At 43.9% G+C, this 20,875-nt stretch overlaps 1 protein-coding gene across 8 annotated transcripts in view; it reads right to left on the bottom strand.

Moving 5' to 3' along the window:
* Positions 1-1,203: 1,203 nt before the first annotated feature.
* ncam1b (neural cell adhesion molecule 1b) overlaps positions 1,204-20,875 on the bottom strand; it is a 67,109-nt gene continuing 47,437 nt past the window's right edge. For 4 of the 8 annotated variants that reach the window (XM_086124863.1, XM_086124865.1, XM_086124867.1 and 1 more), the window contains 11 exons: positions 19,073-19,223; positions 16,793-16,980; positions 15,878-15,974; positions 15,623-15,793; positions 14,733-14,861; positions 10,922-11,046; positions 9,886-10,066; positions 7,894-8,092; positions 6,783-6,899; positions 5,225-6,133; positions 1,204-3,392 (listed from right to left, as the gene is read on the bottom strand). In XM_086124863.1, coding sequence (XP_085980989.1) covers positions 3,275-3,392; positions 5,225-6,133; positions 6,783-6,899; positions 7,894-8,092; positions 9,886-10,066; positions 10,922-11,046; positions 14,733-14,861; positions 15,623-15,793; positions 15,878-15,974; positions 16,793-16,980; positions 19,073-19,223 — 2,385 coding nt within the window. In that variant the 3' untranslated portion in view covers positions 1,204-3,274. Of the gene's footprint in view, positions 3,393-5,206; positions 6,134-6,782; positions 6,900-7,893; positions 8,093-9,885; positions 10,067-10,921; positions 11,047-13,167; positions 13,171-13,937; positions 13,971-14,732; positions 14,862-15,622; positions 15,794-15,877; positions 15,975-16,792; positions 16,981-19,072; positions 19,224-20,875 lie in introns of all 8 variants that reach the window. The other 4 variants (XM_086124864.1, XM_086124866.1, XM_086124862.1 and 1 more) reach the window with 3 other exon arrangements.

The raw sequence follows: 20,875 nt of genomic DNA, 5'->3' as shown, positions 1-20,875 counted from the left end.
TAAGGAGTATTTTGTTGACTTAAAAGTATTGAGGTAAATTTTGGGGAGTATTTCAGCAGATTTGAAAAGTACTCTGATAAGAAATAAAAACGTAGTCTAGTAGTAGTCGTGTTTACTTTAAAACCTGGGCCCCCCATTTAACACTATTTTTGTAAATTTTAGGGAGTATTTCAACTGTTTTAAGAATATGTTGTCAACTTTTTCAGGAGCATTTTGTGGATTGTAAGAGAAATAAGTAACTTTTAGAAAGAGTTTCGGTAGCTTTTTAAAGTATTTTACTCGAATGTGGAGTATTTAATAGATTTACGAGTATTTTGGTACACTTTCGTGAATATTTCAGTAGTTTTGCGTGTAGTATCGAATAGCTACTAAAAGTGTGAATTAAATGGTTATGCCTATTCTAAAATTAAATTGTGAATCAATTTAATTATGAATCTAGTGTTCCTGTTAATAGTGTAGTTGTGAGTGAATTTGACCTTTTCATTTGCCACTTCGTGTGTCAGGAAAAAGTATCTTAGCTTTGCTGTTTGCCACATATGTATTTGTACAATTTTGTTAATATGACGTGGAATGACATTTATATGTTTTCTTTTGCCTAGTTATCAAAACCTCTTTAAATTCCGTTCATCTGTGTGCTGAGGAGTTTACTATGAAGGTTTGATGACACGACTTTCTGTGTGTCAGTCGCATACTGCTGCTAACTTGGTCAATTTCGCGGTGTGAGTGTCCGGCTTTGTCACCCCCGAAACAACGAGCATTGGCCACTACGAATGTAATTTGGTTGTCTTTAAATTTAACACATATCTAATTGCGCTGTTTAAAGAGGGTACAAACGACAGCGTGAGCGACTCTGCAGGTTGTCAATCGCCAGTTTTGCGGCTCCATGACCCTAAAATTAAAGAAACATCCAAATTTGTCCAAGGGAGGATTGTTGTATCAAACTCTGGAGCTATTTACTTTTTTAACTAACAAACATTATGCAACAGGTGTTTACCACCAGAGCAAGTACATCACGGAATTTCCCGTCCAGTAAGACCTGTTTGCACAGTGCGCGCGCTAAACACCAAGTTGTCCATCCATGACGTGCAGCACGCGGCCTTTTAGCACGCGTCTGTGCTACCGCCTGGTGGCCAGCTCGCGCCATTACATAGTCGCTTTTTTTTTTATTCAAAGGGATACGGCACAAAATGACCCAGCACCAAGTGAGATTGAGAAACAATGTTTTTATTTTGAAAATGGGTTAGCACTCAAGACTGTACACAGCAGATATTTACTGAGATTTTTCCACCCCGTAAAATGGAGACGAGGAAGCAAGGTGGTCTGTAAGGTGTATGATGACAGCTGAGCAGTTCTGTTCAAAGGGACGGTATTTCCTCAAATCAGTAACGGGCGTTCATGAGGGGCCAGGTTTTTATTTGTACTAATTTTTGGAACAATACGAAAATCCTTCAGCAATTCACGCTAAGTGAAATCGGAATTTAACACTGTATGGAAAGACGTCATGTTTATTTTTGTGTTTATTAATGTGTGAACAACACATCAATGAACTGAGATAATCAGAGTTAATGGCTGATTTAAATAGGTTTGGACAGGAAAGTGAGACGTTTGAAGTTTTTTTTTTTTTTTTGGTCAGTGCCTTGATAGGTGCCACTGTTTATGTGAACAACAGAGTCCATATGAGCACCGCAGAGTGCAGATGGGCTCGTAGTTGAATCTGAGTGTGTGTGAACGATAACATTTTTTTCATGATCGGAAAAAGGAAATGTTTATTTGAGGGAGGCATGCATTTTTATCAAGTGAACGAGTGGTCACAGATTAGAGTGTAAGAGAAAGCTAATGGTCAATAAAAACATCATCTCCACACAGGAAACTCAGTAAGTCTCCATCTTTTAAATTCACTCGAGAGGCTCAACGCTTTCATGTGTGAGCAGTAGTGTCTGTTTTATTTTGTACTTTTTCATAATGCAAAACGGGAGGCGCTTCTTCGAGGGAGCCATTATTTTGAGGAAATACGGTCCTTCCACTTCTTGTTGAATTTGCATTTGCTGTCTTAGAAAACGAGCGAGTGACCACCCTGCTTCCTGACAGGTGGGTTGTACAAAAGACAAGAATTGAAAGGGGGGAGGGTGGCAGGGGAGATAAAAGAAAGCACATTACAGAACACTTGAAGGAGAAAATAAAACATAGGGGCGAAAACAACACTTGTGAACTGAAAATGAGCGATTTAGGTCCCAAACAACGTGCCTGGTCGTTAGTAGTTATGATTTCATGCCTTCCTTCACGAGAACCACTGACTTGATGCTGTATACGGAGCGCTGTGTGTGTGTGTGTGTGTGTGTGTGTGTGTGTGTGTGTGTGTTTGAGACGCTTTAATAAACACGACACCTGTTATTATCATCATGACCACATTAGTCCATTAAGCACACTTTTCTTCTTCTAACAATAATACTGTAGTACATTTTAATATACAGTATAATATTTATACATATATATAAAAACAAGATGCTAGATCTCTCACGACAAAGCAGATTATCATAGAAACCGGTGACAAGGACGTTCAACTGACACGCGCGCGCGCACACAGGCACAGTGCACAAGCTTGCAGGCAGGGATGGAAATTTTCATAGTTTGTAAGTACTACCCCCCAAAAAGTGTTGTTGTTTTTGTTCATTTGTTTTGTGCGGTGAAGAAATGAAACATATTTAGATCACAACATATCAGCACTCCTGATGGTGACGCCCCTCCGCCCCCACTTCTTTTTTGAGTGTGTCGGTTTTCCAAACTCCGGTGAGGCAGTGACGGTACATGGGATCGCCAAAAAGACCCCATCCAGTGAGCTCCGTGTGTGTGTATGTGTGTGGGCGTAGGGGAGTGGGGGCTGGAATTGGTGAGGCGAAACCATAAAGCTTTTAAGCAACCATCTGCAGGCCAAACATGCACAAACAAGCTAACGAGACGGGCGCACGAATGAAAAGGTCAGCGAAAACAAAAATGTCGCACAAAAGACAAAATGACGACCGCAAAGAATGTTGTTTCATAGTTCTCATGATAATCGAATGCTTGGGTGAGTCACGATATAGTCCTGTTAAATTAAATTAAAAAAATAAAAATCTGGGGACTGGAAGATAAACTCCTCGGGGGTGAAAGTGTGTGCTTGAAAATGTGTGTGTGTGTGGAGGGGGGAGGGTGGGGTTGATGTGTTTACTTTAGCGCACTGGAAGTGAAAATTCCCGCAGCCGCACAATGTTTAAGATGGATTTTTTGTTTTTGTTTTTCATGCTTTGCTTTGCGTGGTCTTTGTCTGTATGACACTGTTGTGTTCGGCGGGCGTCTCCTTCATGGCGTTGGACAGCTCCTCCTGAAGTTTGCCCTTCCCTTCCGAAAAAATCGTCCTGAAATGGGTGTGGGGGTGGGGAGGGAGAGTCCAAATTAGAAATATTAAAAGCAAAACGCAACGTCGGTGAACACTGAACCTCGAAATGAGGTCGTCGACGTACAGTATATGTAAGAAGACCCCGGGCGCTTGCACAGTCTGCTTACATATTCCTTCACCACCGTTGACAACAATCGGGGGGGCGGGGGGGGGAGGTCATGAAGTTTCTTAAGAGTCATCCGGCATCACATGGGCTTTCCTCAACCAAAAGCACATCAACAAAATGCTACGACGACAAAGCTCTCTTGTACACCGGAGCGAGGACAGGGCATTTCTCTCAAAGTCTGAGGGTGTCGGGGCAGATTCCGTATTTACCAAAAGCCCCTTTCAGATGAGGACCGTCGTTCTTTCATGCGATTTGATTACAAGAAATGATCCAAGTCCAATTAATCAATGTGACAAGTTATCTTGGTTCATCTATCGATGCCGACACCGTGTAGTGACGAGCAGAACAATCCACTTGCATTCAATGGCAGATGGTACAATCAACCTATGTTTCCACAATGCAACAAAATAATTGCTTTGTGCTGAACTAAACAGGCCCAGATTTCATCTTGAGTTTTTATTATTTTATTTTTTTAGAAGAGGACGTCATTATTTTAGGTCTACACTATATTTTATTGTGATGTTTGTGTTGGGTGTTTTTTTAAATTTTTCCGTCAGATGTTCCAAATGTATAAGGCTACTGATACGGAAAGAGGGGTCAATTTGTGCCTGCATCCAATGTAGTATTAGAGGTGCAATGCCGTCGAGACGGAAGCCTGTCAGATGCATGTTGCTTGCCGTGATATACTCGCAGAGGACGCTTACTGCACCTAACCTAATCTGTTGGGCGAAATCTGTCTGCCTGATATTAAATGCTCTTTTCTGCAAAATCTGAATATAAAGACTCCCAGACACGTAAGACGGAAAAAGAGTCTTGGTCTTGTCGTGAAAATGCTCTCATACCGTTGGCCTAAATGAGCTTGGAAGATCAGCTATTTCAGGCTTCGTCGTCGTACCAGTCATGTTTCTTCCTCTTGTTTGGTCCACTTTCCACAGAGTTGAACAGAACTAACAGTAGTAGTAGCCAAAATTTTTCTTCCTTCTGGTCGGTTGACCGTCACCAGAAAATGCCAGTGGTCAATGGCTTACCTTTTGAGCTAGACTTATGTTTTTTTTAAAAAAATCTATTCAATGTAATTTTTAGGTGGCAGGTTCGTTTGTTAGAGTATCACGATTTTCTGTCTCTCGACCGCATCTTTCCATGCGTGCTTAAGTGTGATATTATGAAAGGAGTGTCTACTATTGTGACATCTAAAAGAGGCTTCTTGAGTGCTCATCAAAACTCGTGCATAGCTGGCGTCGGGCCAAAACCTCCTCTGTCCAAACTTTGGTCAATATTTTTTCACAATTCGAACCAATTGGTCAGTCCCCATTTGGGACTGTTATTTGAATTTTATATTTTATTTCTTCAAATTACCGACCAACCCTAAGTGCTAAAAATGGCCTGCTGTCTGACAGTGAAACGTTAACGGTTCAGCAAACACACGGTATTTTTGGTTTCCTGAAACGTGACGGTTGTGGAGATGTGAGGATTGCGCCCGACACTAGCAATACGCATGATCAAAACCTCACTCCTCAGTCACCATCAGACCATTGAGTTAACTTCATACCACCCTTATTAGGCTTGTTGCTAAATGTGTCATCAATGGCAACATGTGGTGGTGAATGAATGAACACACAAGTTACTCACTCACACATATACACACACTCACGCACACACAAATAAACCTCTAGAGGGAGCCGTACTCATCGTTGACAGGAGGAGCGGTCTTGGTCAGAGGCTCTGATGCGTCCACTGAGAGGGGGAGATCTGCTCCGTCTCCATTGGGCAAAGAAGGGGCAGAGGGCGGGCTCTCTAAGCTAATGAGATCATCGGGGATGGCCGAGGGTCTCTCCGTGCCGTTACTCAACTCCAAGTCGAATGTGGCGTTATTGAGACCCATGCCGTGGGCGAGTAAGTCGTACATGTGAGGTGGTGATGCGAGGAGGTCGCTCGCAGGCAGGGGAGACATGGGGGTTGGGATATCTCGGACCAGAGGGGACAATTCTTCAGCATCCGGCACTTTGGAAGCGCCGTGGATGGCTGAAGATGGGGGGTTAGGGTGGGAGCTATGAGGGTAGGACGGCTGGGCGACCTTGTCAGAGGTGCATTTTGAATCGGGGTCTTTGGGTATGAGCGGCGGACTGGGAGCCGGTTTCTTGGTGTCTGGAGTAAGAGGAGGGTCCGTGGCCAACGGAGAGACGGGCGGACTAGCTTTAGCCTTTAGAGCGGCAAGTTTAGGAGAGTGCCTCCGTTTGGGCGGGATGGGCGTCCCGGGTTTCTGAGTCCGTTCGGGGGTGCCGGGTGGACCGTCGCTCTTTGTCTTCTCTTCTTCGTCCGCCACCCACTCGGCTCCCCTCCGCTCGACTAACGGCGCGATCTTGGCCTCGACGGCTGCCCTGCACACAGGGGGAGTCGGCGGCGGGGCGCTCATCTCCGGACTGGGTGCCGGCGCCGGGATGGGCGTGGGCGAGGGGTCGTTGGCCGGGGTGGACAGGCTACACGTGAGCGTGGTGGTTTCGCTAGAGGGGCTGTCCTGAGCGGGGTCAATGGTGGCTGTGGCCGTATCGGAGGAGAGCGTGTCCAGTGCCAGGGCAGCAGTGAAAGCCGCCAGCCTGAGAGAGCAGGGAGAGAACAGAGACACACAAAACTAGACACCAGGGTGACTGTGACACAGGAAGGGTGGCCTCGAGCGGCAGGCGAGAGGATTAGTCGGATTCACAAACAACACAAAGCAACTGAAATCAAGAAGGACGGTCGACAATGACAACAACAACAACAAAAAAAAACCCCCAACAACTATTAAGGAGAAACAAAGAAACTCATGCTGTGAGTGGACATTAATGGGAGCGGGGGCGAGGGAGATGCTGGAAATCCAGCAGAGAACTATTACGCAGAACCACCTCAATGGCTTAAACAGTACCAGTGACAAGTAAGCTTGACTCGAGAGGACAAAGGTCTTTCTTTCCATGTCTTCTACTGGTATTGCTTCAACATTCGTATGACCACACAGTCGACAAGTACTCCTGAAAAGCGACACACTCTCAGTGGACTCCACTCAAGAATGACCAGAACTTGTCTGAAAGAAGTGGGCGAAAGCGGGTCAAATTCTGTCCCGGTGGGTGGACAAGTGAATTCTTGATAGTGGAGTGCAAAGTTCCAACAGCTGATAAGAATGTCTCAGAGCAGCAAAATAAGAAAAGGAAAAAACAAAACAACAACAACAACAAAAACAACGTTTGTGCGGCTGCCAGCTTGACTCACTCTGGCTCTGTGAGGGGCGTGGTTTCGTTGGGTTCTGTTGGGCCTGCTGCATTGTGATTGGCTGTGCACTCATCCTCCATTCGGACCTCCACGATGGGCTCTTTGGACTCGTCTTTCCTGTGGGCAGATACGGGACATCATCCTCATGAATAGAGTGACTGATGAAAGTACTTTCATTGTGATGGAAAACAAATCATTGTGCGCTGTAATAGCAGTTGTGCTTTGGTCACAGAGATGCAAAAACCGTGACTTCCTTGGACAGGTTTTTCGGTATTTAGATGCAAATGACGTTTCTTAAGTTTGCCCTCTCCAGAAAACAGATTTTGAAAAAAAAGCAGCCAAAATATCGCTTGGACCCATTTGTATGGAGCATTTGTAGCTCATTTCATAATAACAACTAAACAAATTTCCACCTAATTTATATGACAGCCTGTCATACGTTTGGAAAATTATTCAATTTCACTTAATTTGTCAGCAAAAGATTTTTTAATTACAAATACAAAGTATATATTGGTTCATCTCTTTATGCCAGTGACATGTAGTGACAAGCAGTTAAATGCTCTTTTATTAGATGGCAGAGGGTTCAATTAAACAATGTTGCCATTCGCATAACCAAATGAGTCGTGACTTCCTGTGGTTAGGTCAGCTTTGTGTTCAATTGAACCCGCCAAGATTTCACACTGAGTCAATTTGTGAGAAAACTGAGACAAGATCGGAATTTCTTTAGTGTTTATACTTTGTGTTACATCCTCGATTGGTGGTGTGCTGTGAGACTTTTGTGCTCTCTCTCAAATGCGTGCTGACTGTCCTAGAATGTTTAAGTTATTTTGGGCCACTTGGGGGCAGCACAAGAACACATTGGCTAAAACAAGAATTGAAAAATCCGGAACCAGCTTTAGTCACACCTCAGCATAAAACAAGGATGAATGAAGTGCCAGATTTTCATTTATCTGCCAAGACACTGCATGTGAACTCGGTGAAAAGGTTGAGTTTATTTGTAATGACCATAAATGACACGCTTACGGCACAGTCGACATTAAGTTCTACCGGGCAAGCGGGTTTTCATTCGACCATGCTTGACCACTGAGATTGCATTTGTGCGGCTACTGACATGAATGCGGCCTTGCCCTCCTCCAGGTCTTTGCCTTTCGTTCCGGAGGCCGACTTGCCACACAGGCACATGATGAGGCCGCACTTGTTGACGAAGTAGCACGTGACGTCGACGGCCAGGAGCAGCAGGACAAACGCCACCACCAGGATGCCCGCCCACAGCATGACGCCCATGGGGAACGCCGCGTCTTCGTCCAAATCTGACGGTAATGACAACACAGTAGCGAGCGCGTGATGGGTTAGTCCATAAACAGATCAATACATCTGTAAATTGCTTCAAAGAAGAAACGACCCACCTGGTCTTGCTGCGGCGTTTTATACACGTGGGATGGAAAACAGCCCTCAATCACATGTATTCAACATACAGTATGTATTTATTTGGAGTTAGATATAAACTACTCATAAATTATCCTTGTTCATCTAGCTATGCCAGCGACAAAAAGTGACAGGCAGAGCATTTATCTTCCACTTCATGGCAAAAGCTACATCATTAACCTGCGAAACAACCTGGTATCTTTCACACAGCAAAGCAAGTGCTGGCGCGCACACGCTGTGTAAGCACATATGAGTCATTAGGTTGAGATCATTGCGGTATTTCACAATATTGTGATGTGAGAATTTTCGACAGTAAAAGAAAAAAGTGGAAATGTTGGGAAACACTTAAAATACAGTGTTTATATATAAATGACACTCTTAAGACAGGCGTGCAGCTCTGTGTATGCGTGTTGGGGGCGGCGCAGCGCCCTTCAGTGATCATTGTAGAAAATGTGGTTCGGTATTTTGATACACTTGGACATGCAGGAGAGAAATGTCAAATGTCACAACTCGTAATACAGCGTGGACACTATTCAAATGTAATTAGGCTCTTTCCTGCTAGCTGTTTTTGTTGGCGTAAAGGTTAAGTCAGTCTTTCCATAATATACACACTTCGGTGAGCAACACAGCAGTCACTCAGGATTTAAAGTAAAAACATTCGAGTTGCTGAGTACTGGACCGTGGTCTGGTTAGTTGCTTCCAACTGTCATTCATCTCTGTTGTTTATCGCGACTCACTGTCAACATCGGGGGGCCGGGGGGAGACTCCAATGGCTTTGGTTTGGTTGTGTCGTGAAGACCACCACCACCACCACGCACAAACACACACACACGCACTCACACATGTCCATCATAGTTTTTTGAAAAATGCGTGCGGAGACAGCCGGGCTGGTCTCGCGCGATTTAGCCGCCATCCAAACTACGAGAGCAGCAATGCGGTGATGACGGACAGGATGAGTGAGACCAAACAGCACGTCACGGACGGGGAGCCCTGAGTGGCTGGGATGACAATGTCCGGAAGCGGTTCGGAGATCAGGAACGTTGGAGGTGAGGGGGGAGGAAAAAAAGGAGGATGAGGGGAGGAAAAAAAGAGAAGGGGATGGGGGGGCAGAGGAAGAGAGAAAGTGAACATATGTCGTCTGAAAAAAACAAAAAGGTGAAAATATCAAAGAAAAGAAGGGAAAAAAGCAGCAACACATTTGAAGTGAAAAGCACAAAGCGGGAAGATGGCGCCTGATGAATGGACAAGATGGCGTCGGGGGGGAGGGGCATGGACCAGTTTTAATTAGGACTGCCCTGTTAGTCAGCTGTTACATAGCACAAACTATCCGCCCTCTTTCCACTGTTAAGACTGAGAAAGATGACACTTATTCAGGGGGAGGCGTTTCAAGTCGCCTAGCCAAGTTGCGCAGGAGCAAACTCAAGCTCATTTAGTGACACCTGTCAATCCTTCCAGTCGGGAAAATTCTGCTGGAAAAGCATTTTTTTTCCCCTCTCGCCGCTGTACGAGGAAATCTATTTTTATTTTTTTCCGGCCCCGTAGATTTATTGAGTTGTCATTTTCGCCTTTCAGGGCAAAAATAGAAGGTGAGCTTTGAGTGATGCTCCTGGCTGCACTTGTGTTTAGTTGCCGTGTTAGCGCCCGAGCAAGCGGGCTAATAGGACCGAAGGAAGCCTACCTGGCATGACGGCCGGCTGGACGGACGTCCTGATGGACATGCTTGCCTGCTCCGACTTGCCCTTCTGGTTCTCGGCCACCACGGAGATGTCATAAATGGTGTCCCACTCCAGCCCGCTTAGGATCACATAGTCGCTGTTGTTGGGCATGCGGATTTCGGGTTTCCAGTGTGAAGACTCAATCTAAAGGCACACAAGTTTGGGCTTTTCAATTGCGGTTGAGGCCACGTTCCGGGGTTCGTTTTTGCACAATGTAATCTTCTAGCAAGATTTGCACTGTGGCCACTTTTGTACGCCGCGCATACTCCACACGCACGTGCTGTATGGTGTGTGTGTGTGTGTGCGTGTGCGTGCACTTCTTCTTCGTTGGTTCAGATGTTTTTTTCTTCGTAGCCATACTTGGCAGATGAGCATTCGGCTACTGCTGTGGTCAAAGCACGCTTTTGTGCGCAAAATCTCCTTCTGTGTCCTTGTAATTGTGTAACAAATCTAACTCCACGCTGTTGCCTCTGCTTACAGTGCGCAGAATGCCGAGGTCGAGATTATCTTCCCGTTTTTTTCTTCTTCTTCCGTTTAACATATTTTCTATTGATATTGATCACGTGTATGTATTGTCGTTGTGATCCATACTGATATTGACTTATTTCCCAGCCCTCTTTTGAAACCAATTTTAGATTCTCAGATTCCGATTTTTTTAACAGGGGGTGAAGGGTTCCAAGAAATGGTTATTTGCTTTTCCAATCAGGCTTTCAAGTCTGTGCTGTGGTTTCAAGTAGGGCTGTCAAAACGAAGAACACGGCGCGCTGCCAGATGAATAAATAAATAAATGTATATAAATAAGCGGCTGTGCGATTTTCACCATTGACTTCCTCGTGACTAGACAATTAATCTCGGGAGCCCAAGTTTCAAGTAACACTCCAACACCTTGTTGGTCTTCCCAGAAAGCAACTTCATATTTTCCTCAGTTGTCACTTCCTGACACATCAGACCAAGCTTGATATCTGTCTCTTGATATCGTCCCGATGTCACCATACTCACTGGTTTGAAGCGGACGAGGTAATGGATGATGGGCAATCCACCGTCATCTTGCTTGGTCCAGCTGACTTTCAGGGAGTTGCCTATTGGCTGAAGCGCTCCTTCCAGCCTGGGAGGACTTGGATTTCCTACAGGCAGGGGAGCAGCAGTGTCGTAATCAACATTTCACAGAATGAAAAAACTCCCCGGCCAGCGAGATGGGTTATTGAGCGAGGGCAGTCTTTAGAAATTGAGATGGTGGAAAGTTTGAGAAAACGTCGGCTCTCTTTATGTGGAACTGGGAGTCGCGGCTTGGAATTGAAGCGGACTTACATGGGACAGGAGAAGAGAGCCAATCTCTCTTTTTCGTTGATGGATGCTACAGCTTCTTGTTGCTTTCAAGCTTAGCCTGTAGCAGACGTGTGCACGTTGCAGCGTGACGTCTTTGATCCACTGGTGAAAAGGTCACTTTGATTCGCTCCTCTTTCATCTATAACTGCTTCAGACAACAAAGTGTCTGCAGGAAAGTGGTTAAGATTGCACGATTGTCTGTGTCTCATGTGTTGTTTTGTATTATTTTGTCTTTTTTTTTTTAACTTTCTTTTGATGGCGGCGCGGACACCCGCAGCGGCTCCTCTTGTTTTATGTTGTCTTGAGAGGGAAGAAATTTCATCTGTGCTGTATGTGCACATTTGACAAAGTATCCAATCCAATCCATGGTCCTTATGAGGTCATTGGCGCACTTCCTTTGTAACTTTGCCTCCAGATGGTGGAGTCACACTCATGACTAAATGACACACGGGTGCGTGCTCATCTGATTCCGTTTGAGTAACGCAATCCAGATGATTGACTGATTGATATAAACCATGCCTCCTAGTCTCCAGGGCTTTTTTTTTTACCTAATTGACTGCAATGTTTACAGCACAACAAATTAGCACCGGATAACATGTTTGCACCACTCAGCCTCGGCGCATGGCAAGATTTCGATCAAGGTTAAATGTAGCAAAAAAGTTGTCGTCAGTGTTAAAAGGCAACAAACGGAAGAAGGTGCATTGCAGTTAGACATATTCTGACGGTGTGAGGCGATGACTTTGTTAGTCGGAGCTCTCAGTATGAAGGTTAAAAGCTGCTGATTGAGAACCAGAGCAAATTGCGGAAAGAGAGCTTTGTTTTGTTTTGTTTTTTTAGAGGGAGAGTATTAATTATGTCGGCGTGCCCCAAAAAGTGTTTGTTTCTGGAAAAACTAGTCACAACTATGGATGGACAAAATCTGTGTTGTTCTCTTGTTTTAATCCCCACTTGCATCCTGTCTTTGAATTTATCTCGACTGATGCTCGGCTGTAATCATTTTAGTCAATCATTTCGATGATTTTATTACTTTTGCGATGAACATATTATTTAATTGTGTTCTTTAATGTTTTATGTAAAGTACTTTGAATTGTCTTCCACATGACGTGTGCCGTAAACAAAACAGCTTTTTCTTTCTTTTCTGTATTTGAATGCCATTAGCACAGAAGAGCGACTGTGACGACAAACAGGGAAAGTGTAGCCATGATCAAAGCAAATGGAACATGCCGGGATGTGCGAACGCATTTGGCTTTGCAGTACAATCCAATTACATACACAAATTAATTAGACCCTCTCCATTATGTGTCTGTAAGGAGTGAATGGATTCACTTTTTCATTTTACAATGCCGTGATAAAATATTTGCCCCCTTCCCTAATTTGTGTGTCTCTGTGTGATATTAAAATTCATTTGATGAACTGAAATCTTTGTATGTGATAAATATGCAAAGAACACAGAAATCAGGAAGGGGGCAAATACTCTTTCACCGCACTGTCTAAGGGCCTCTATATCAGAGTTTGATATCTGGACAATCAATGAATAGGTTCTTATAATGTTGGCAGTGCAGTAAATTTAGGTTTGAAGATGGCAACTTTGTGCAACTGATTAATTCACTTGTGATGATTTGCTCTTGGAAAATTTGTGGATGTCGAGCAATAGTGTTTGACTTTGTTGGTCTACAGGTGAGATTAATAGCGGAGCATCTCACAGGTAGCTGCCTCTCAATAACAATTCACGCAACGCTGATAAACATCGCCAAGGTAACCGGCTCTGGCTCTCATTAATCCTGCCAAGACGGACGCCTACTCTATTGATTAATGGCATTTGGCTCCAACTCTGCTGCGCGTCCGCTTAAAAGCAATTAATGTGGCGTTTAATAGCGGCATTTGCCGATTAAAGCGATCGGTCTCAACGTCAAGTTTACCTTCTGCAGAGCGAAGGGGGGCGGGCCGTCAAGGTGCCATGCAAACCAGAATAACAGTCACGTTAATTGCACATGTACAGTGTATGAGTGGTTGAAAGGGAAGGGAATAAGAACAGGCTTGAAGAATAGAGCAGAGGACACATGACTAGCATTCTAAAACCCCGGAACAGGGCATCAGAGGGTAAGAAGGCTCTCTAGTGTGTGTGAAAAGGGCAGCAGACGTCTTAAACGAACGCACTTCGGTGCTTCTGATGAGTCATGAGCAGAGGGGAACAATCTAAACTGTCGATGGCACAAAGCTGAAGACCAGAGGAGTGATGTTTGCCTTTTGAAGTGCAACTTTGCTTTAATTCATCACTCTGACGTTTAGTTATTCACACGCTGCTAATTGGATGGTCATTACTATTGCTACTGGGATAACGTTTGGGATATGACAAAGAGATCCCGCAAAATGGGCGCAACAGAATAATCTGGCAACGTCGGCTTTTCACACGGAAACCACCGCGGGCGGGATTTTGTTGCAACTGTGCACTTTCCCACAGCAACACAGGATCCCCGACCAGTTAATTGGACAACGTCAGCTTTGTTTCATCGCTCAGCAGCATTTATACAGAACATTAAAAAAAAAAAAAAAGGGGACAAATACTATTCTTGCAAAAGGGGGCTTTAATACCACGTCTCCTACAAACTAACACACTAAGCCAATTTGTCCATTTGATTAAAACTAATCTGCACAGCTCTACTCTAATCATCCCGACAACAGAACAAACCCGTGTCTCCTGAGAATAAACCAAAAACGGCATCTTAAGACAAAGAAAAACACACAGTGGTAATTAATCATCTGCAAATATGCACTTCCCATTCAATTTAATGAGGTGATTAAGATCGAGATTTGCGCTTATCGTGAATAATTCTTGAAATATAACCCAATGTTCCTCAAATACTGTTGGCCTGCATCGAAAAGAAAAAAAAAACCTTGCCAGTTTGACTTTAGTAAGCATTTCGAACGCACTAATGCCAAAACAAAAGAATCCAGAATTCCAGTGATTAAATTTCAATGACTGAGTTCACTGTTGTTTGCTGCCACCAGAGGGGGCTGATTGCTAAATAATAGCATCTAGTCAATGTCGTGTCGTAATTGATTTGGGCCAAGTCTCAATTATTGCGTGAGCCTAATGAAATGCAAATGTTAATTCAAATTGAAGTGTAGTTGTGTCTAGAGAGAAGTGATGAAAAGGGGCCGCTGGGAGTTGAGTGTTTATCAGAGCAACAATAACCATGATGACCTTTAGGTGTGATGTATTGTCATGAAGGTGGTGCGCTTTTTCAAGGCATGTTAATTCCATTTAGAAATGAGCACGAGAAGGAATGATTGATTTGGGCTTTGCCCGTTTCACGTTCCTGTAATGTCTTTACTTTGCAACGTTGGCATCACTGAAGAATTGTTTGACAGCTGTGTTTTGATGTTTGTGCCAGTCTCGGTCCAGATTGCAAACAGTGCACTCTGTATTACTTAGGACTTGAGACCAAGAGTCAAGTTGTTGTTTGCCATGTGAGGAACTTACGGACTGGCTCCGTCTTGAAGGTCTCGACGGGGCAGCTTTCGCCTTCCCCTTTCCCGTTGATGGCAGACATCTTGACTTCATAGGTGGTGTCTGGCCTCAGGTGTGTGATGGTCACCTCGCCGATGGAGTCTAACAGTGTCAAACGTTCATGCTCAGCAAAGAAAATTATTTTGGACTCAGCGTAGAAAAGCCGAAAGATTGTACATGAAAAATGTAGTTTTGAGATCATGGTTGGCACTGATGTCAGAAAACGGTGGAAGATCAAAGCATGAACACATTCTCATTGTCAAATAAGCGTGAAAGTTATCATAAAAGCTGCATTAACTGCTTTAAGTAACCTTTTAACATGATTAAGTTAACTTGAGACATTCAAGACATCTCTTTTTATGGTCTATGTTCCCTCCTTTTATTATTATTATTATGTTTTTTTGGGGGGGGGGGGGTTTGCAGGGGACAGCTTGCACACGGCATCAAATGACGGACCACATAGCTAATTTGTATCGGAGACTGTTTCTTAGGATCTGGTGTACAGACAGACCCCTTACCGTCACTGTATTGGGCATCACCGGGAAAAAAAAAAGCCAAAGAAAATACCAAATCCCTTTTGATGCATCTTGAGTTTGAAGTCCACCATCCCGCTGCATTTTAGTTTGCATGGTTCAGATTCAAGGTTACATTTTATGAGCTTGGTATATATCCGGTTTCAATTTTTTTGTTTTGGCATTTATTTGGAATGCCACCAGATGGGCTCGGACAAGATGGCACAGATAGACAGAGAGATGATTGTGAACAAACTGCAAGTCCAAAGGACAACAGCAGCAATTAAGCAGCACCTGCTGCTTCTAAAGGTAGCCAAATGGAGGGGGAAGAAAAATCCAATTCATCATTACCATCTTTGAACTCATAGATTCTGTGCGACCAGCTGCCTGAGCCTTGCATCCTCCACGTTGCTTTATACTTGAGCACGGGGACGCCTCCGGTGGATTCAGGCTCCTCGAACTGAACCAGCGCGGTAGTGGAGAAAGGTGACACCTCATTGATGAATGGAGATGAGGGAACCTCTGTGGTAAAATGGGAGGACAGGAAGTGAGGTGATTAAAAATAAATAACACACGAAAAGGAATTTTTCTTTTTCTGAGACTGACCAGCTTGAATGAGGACGAACTCTTTGGCTTCTGTGCCCATCTCATTGGAAGCAGTGCAGTTGTAACTCCCAAAGTCATTCTCAGACACCGGCGTCACCTGTAGGGAGACAAATGACAATCGTTACTTTACTTCAGTCGAGTGTTTATTTTATTTATTTTTAATGCCTCCACAATCCTACAAGTTTGAGCTATGAAAATAGTTCCGCTCAAAGCCTCCGGTGGCTGAAATATATTCCACCAGGTTGTCTCGGGGCTTTCCAACGCCACAACCAGAGGCGCTAGCCACCAGCTTGCTTCTGAGCTAACAGCCTTCTGGGGCTGACCCCTTCGTTTAGGATTAAAAATAACAACACTGAGTTGCTGCGTTAATCGTGGCACAAGACGTGTTTTCAGTTATAGGCAACTCGTAATTGCCTTGGCTAATGATTGATGCAGATGACGGCATGCAAGACGGTTTTTATATCGCGAGGGATGGGGGACTCATGCCGGACGCCAAACGTGGCACTCGGTGCTGTTGTAATCTCGCCCCTAAAAAAAATCTGAAAACTGAAATCATGAAAAACATTTAAATACGTTCTCTCCGTAATTCAGTGCTCCCCACTTCTCAGTCTTTGCACATTTCCAGCAATTATCTTCAAACGTGAGCATTTTGAAACAAATCTTTGAATTCACTTGACAGAAAAAAAGTTTAAATGTATTTAAAGCACGATGCATCCCCCTCCACCCACCCTGAAACTATAGAGGGTGGGTCTGGAATTTATTTCCTGTGATGAAGAGGGGTTCACTGCATTCAATTTTTATTCGCTGCTGTGGATTTCCCACCATGAATTATTCACAGTACATAGCTGGAAAAAAAAAACCTCATAAAATCTTGATGACGCAAAGAGGCGCCATTAAAGAGCGCGTCCATCTTACTTGGAGGTAGCTGGCCAGGGGCGTACTGAAGATCTTAACGTTGCTAGTGTTGGCGTTGGGCAGCGTCAGCCCGTCCCGCAGCCAGCCGATGGTGACCTGGCTGGGGTGCGCCTGCACCTCACAGCTGATGTTGACGGCGTTGCCCTCCCAGGTGTACACCGCCACTTCGCCTTGGATTTTCGGGGTGTCTTGGGAGAAATATGTCCGATTTTTACACTCGTAATCTCAAGGATGTAACGATGCTTGAAATGAAAAATGCATCCGTGTGTTTTTTTAAGGTAGCGATACACCTGTAGATGCCAGTGTATTGCCACACTAATATTACACTTGGAATGGTGAAATAATGACAAAAACACCAGATGAAAATAATTCGGGTTATTGCAAACATTTCCAGTGACTGCGTTTCCAAATGGGTTGGTTTGATCGAATGGGCTCATCACATTACATTGCGCATGCATGGAAGACAGCCTAGAACTGAAGCTGTCTTTGATGCCAAATGCATGACTTGTCAACGCAGGACCTCTAATCATGAAGCTGATACCTGTGTTCAAAGCATGCCTCTGCATCAGAGTGAGGCATCAAAGCCATTCACTTTGAAATGAGGTTTTTGTTTTTGTTTTTAATCATAACCATGAAAAGGATTTTAGAAGCATTTTCACCATTTTTGACGACTCAAACTGCTTGGCGTCAAAAGCTCCATTTTACGCAGAATTCAGCAAAGGTGCTTTCACACAACAATCAGATCATTATGAGGCCAGTGTCTGATGTGATGTAAATGTATGGACAATTGCTTTCAACCCAATGGGAGCCGCATGTTCACTGTGATTTGCCTGGCCTTTGTGGCATTCGTGCCGCTGTTCGGCTTCCCCTTTAAAGCTGCCTTTTTCCAGTGCCGCTGATCTGTGACGGCGAAGTGAGACTTCACTTTTACTACCCTTTTGTTAAAAGCGATCGTCCGACAAGTATTTTATTTCATTGTTTCATCGTCATTGTGGGACTTTGGGAAAACTTGTCGCAAAGTGTGCAAACAATAATTTCATGCTTTGTTGGGATCTGTGTGAAAGGCAAAGGCTGATAAATACCGGATTGTACTGCTTTGCAAAATACAGCTGCTAGTCAGAAGGTGTAAAACTGTCCGTTCAACTTTCGTACATAGACGAGTAACATGGTAGAAAGGCAGGAAAATGCCATCTTTCAGAGGCAAAAGGTCCTTGCGTTAATGCATGGAGGTTTGCACTTATGTCGTTAAGCGAATACATTTTCATTTTTTTTTTCATCCCATTAGCGAAAGGATCGACTTGAAAAATGTCAGGCAGTAATAGAAGCGGGAAGTTTCCACATAGCAAGCTGTCAGATGAAGAGCTCTGGGCGACATGTTGCGAGTCTCAAGCCTCTCCGCCAGGTTTCCACCGTTTTCGACAGCACGCGGCTGACTTTACAAATTCTTGTCATGTGCCGACATAAAACGGGATAATGGTTCTGCAGCTACCACCCTAAAACTTCAGGTCGAATCAAGGCGGCTGTGGATGTCACACGTTTATGATATTGGCAGTAACACATTTGGGGGCTGGATCACCATTTTTTATTATTGTTTTTTTAAATTTTCTAAATAAGTCGAACATTTTAGCATTCCTGTCATCTGTGCATATAGAGAAGTTAACCATGATTGATCATTAATTAAACTGTTTAAACAATCAAAATCTCATTTGAACGATGACGGATTACAAATGAGCAAAAGGAGGGAATTATTGCTTCACTTTCCGGTGTTCGGTACATTCACTTCTTATATAAGGGCTAAGATTTAAGATATCCTTTATTTGTCCCACACTGGGGAAATTATTAGTCAGTTTACAATGCTTTCAACGTATGAGGTTCAAGATTACGAAGGGGTACGCTAGTTTGCCATGGCACGAGACACATTCAGTAATCACCCACTGTTTAATGTTTGTGACCTGGATGTGTTTTAAATTAAAAATGCTTGCTTTTTTTCAGGCCAAAGCAAAGAGAGTCTTGCTTTGCCACCATCTTGGTGCCAATGAACTATGTTGAAATGAGATAAGGAGCTTCATTTAGGCAAAAGTATTGCTTTCCCACCAACTTGTGGCAGCTTAGCGCCAAGGCCGTATGTTGAAGTGAGATCGGGAACTTCATTTAGACAAAAGCATGATATCATCTCAATACAATTCTAAACCTTTCTATGGAGTGTGTCAATTCCTGTCAGATTTTTACTATTTACAGCAAACACTGCCGAAGGGGGTTCACTACACACTGAATACTTACAGCGAACCTCCAGATATGCCCCCTGGTCATCTTCCCCAATGGCACTGCGCGCCGAACACAGGTACTGCCCGGCGTCGGTGTACTTGACGTACTTAAGCGTGAGCGAGGAAACGCGGGCATCACTCCGCACCACCACGTTCCCATCCTCACTCTGAACAGAAGCAAACAATAGCCTAGTTAGTCCATTAATCCGTATGTTTTATTTACATTCCACATGTCATGTGGAGCAGTGGACATGATGCAAGAGAAAAAGAACTGTGTGGTGGAAATGAGCACTGATGATGTATAGGCGCCATGTCATGATAATTGGCTCGACAATGATTAGCATGAAGATTTGCAATTCTAAAAACTCAAACACCAAAGTTCACCATCTTTGTTTTATACCCTTGTGAATTAGGTTGAACCACGAGGGAGAGCCCCCCTTGATCTAGACTTACAAAATAAGGTGACTTAGACAGTGCATTAGAATAGTAATTTTAGGTTTCACCACGAAAGGAATAGAGAGAACCACAGACTTTCATATTAGAATGATAATTTCAGAATTGGACACTATTGGTCATTATTTTTGCCGATACGTGTATCCAGAAACAGCTTTTCAAGGAATATTTTTCAAAGATTTGCCCATGACCATATTCTCACAAATATATTTCATGTGTTTGAATATTACAAAGGGTTGAGTCGAGGAGAGAAATACGCTGAGGAGCAAGAAGACATTTGATTACCGAAAAAAAAAGGCAACAGATGTGGAAACACAAGAGCACAGTTGCCAGTAGCAGGGAGCTGATCCATTATTCATGACAGAAGGAACCATGCAGAGCTTTCAGCTCGCAATGCGTAGCACCTTGTGACAGTCACCTTTAGCCAGCTTTTATGTTGCTTTCATTCAGGCCCATTTGATTTATCTATGGCTAGATTGCTTGTCCTGATCACCTCCGCGCTTATGTGGCTGCTAATTCTTTCCAAAATGTGTGTCAAATTCAGCAAAGGAGAGAACGCGTTGCATTCTGAGCCAGTCAATGACAACAGGCAGCTGGCGAATGAGTTATGCAAATGACTCCCCACACACAAGAGATGCTACCTGTTTTCTCGACACCTGACTTGAAGCATTTTCCCCACCTTAAGGGGTCAACAACTGCCACTTCCAAACCCTGACAGGACTACCATTTGTGACAATGATACCAACCAGCCTCATGATAACGCTAATGCCCGTAGCAACTGTTTAGCTGCAGTTAAGATGGCAAATAATTGCCTCCCACCAGTCCTGATAATTCTTTTATGACTTTGCCCGCATGCGTTCCATTTTATCGAGCTGCAAATGACAGATGATATGAATTGCCTTTTGAGGCAATGCCATTCATCTGATTGCCCGCCGGACTTGGCAAACCTCAAGCCGTCAATCTGTATTGTTTCCATATTGAATATAATTAATGGATTTGGGATGCAAAGTTTCAATGTTTGTTTATTTTTTGTTGGATTGTTTATTTTACAAGGTGTGACGGCAGTAAACACCTCAAGCAGCTCTTTTCCACAGTTTTTTTCCCCCTCCCCAGGGGCGAATGGCAAAGGGCCAAGCTGCAGGCAAAACAATGCCCTGGCTGCTTTTGCAGATACTGTTTGGGGAGGCAGCCAGGGAGGTAGTGTAAAGAGAGGCCCTCCTAGTTTGTATTCCGATTGAATAAGCTTCGCATGTTTGCAGCATTTATTATGCAGTGCGGGTAGAGGGACTGGAGCAACGCTTATGTAACACAATGGCCTTTTATTCTGACCCCGGTGCAGAAAACATTCTCTGTCGGACTCTGCCGC

Source organism: Hippocampus guttulatus, chromosome 12 (assembly GCF_054856545.1).
Source record: "Hippocampus guttulatus isolate MCC_2025c chromosome 12, RoL_Hgut_1.0, whole genome shotgun sequence".
Taxonomy (NCBI): Eukaryota; Metazoa; Chordata; class Actinopteri; order Syngnathiformes; family Syngnathidae; genus Hippocampus; species Hippocampus guttulatus.
The sequence above is the reverse complement of the archived record's forward strand: the minus strand, read 5'-3'. Positions and strand labels throughout refer to the sequence as shown.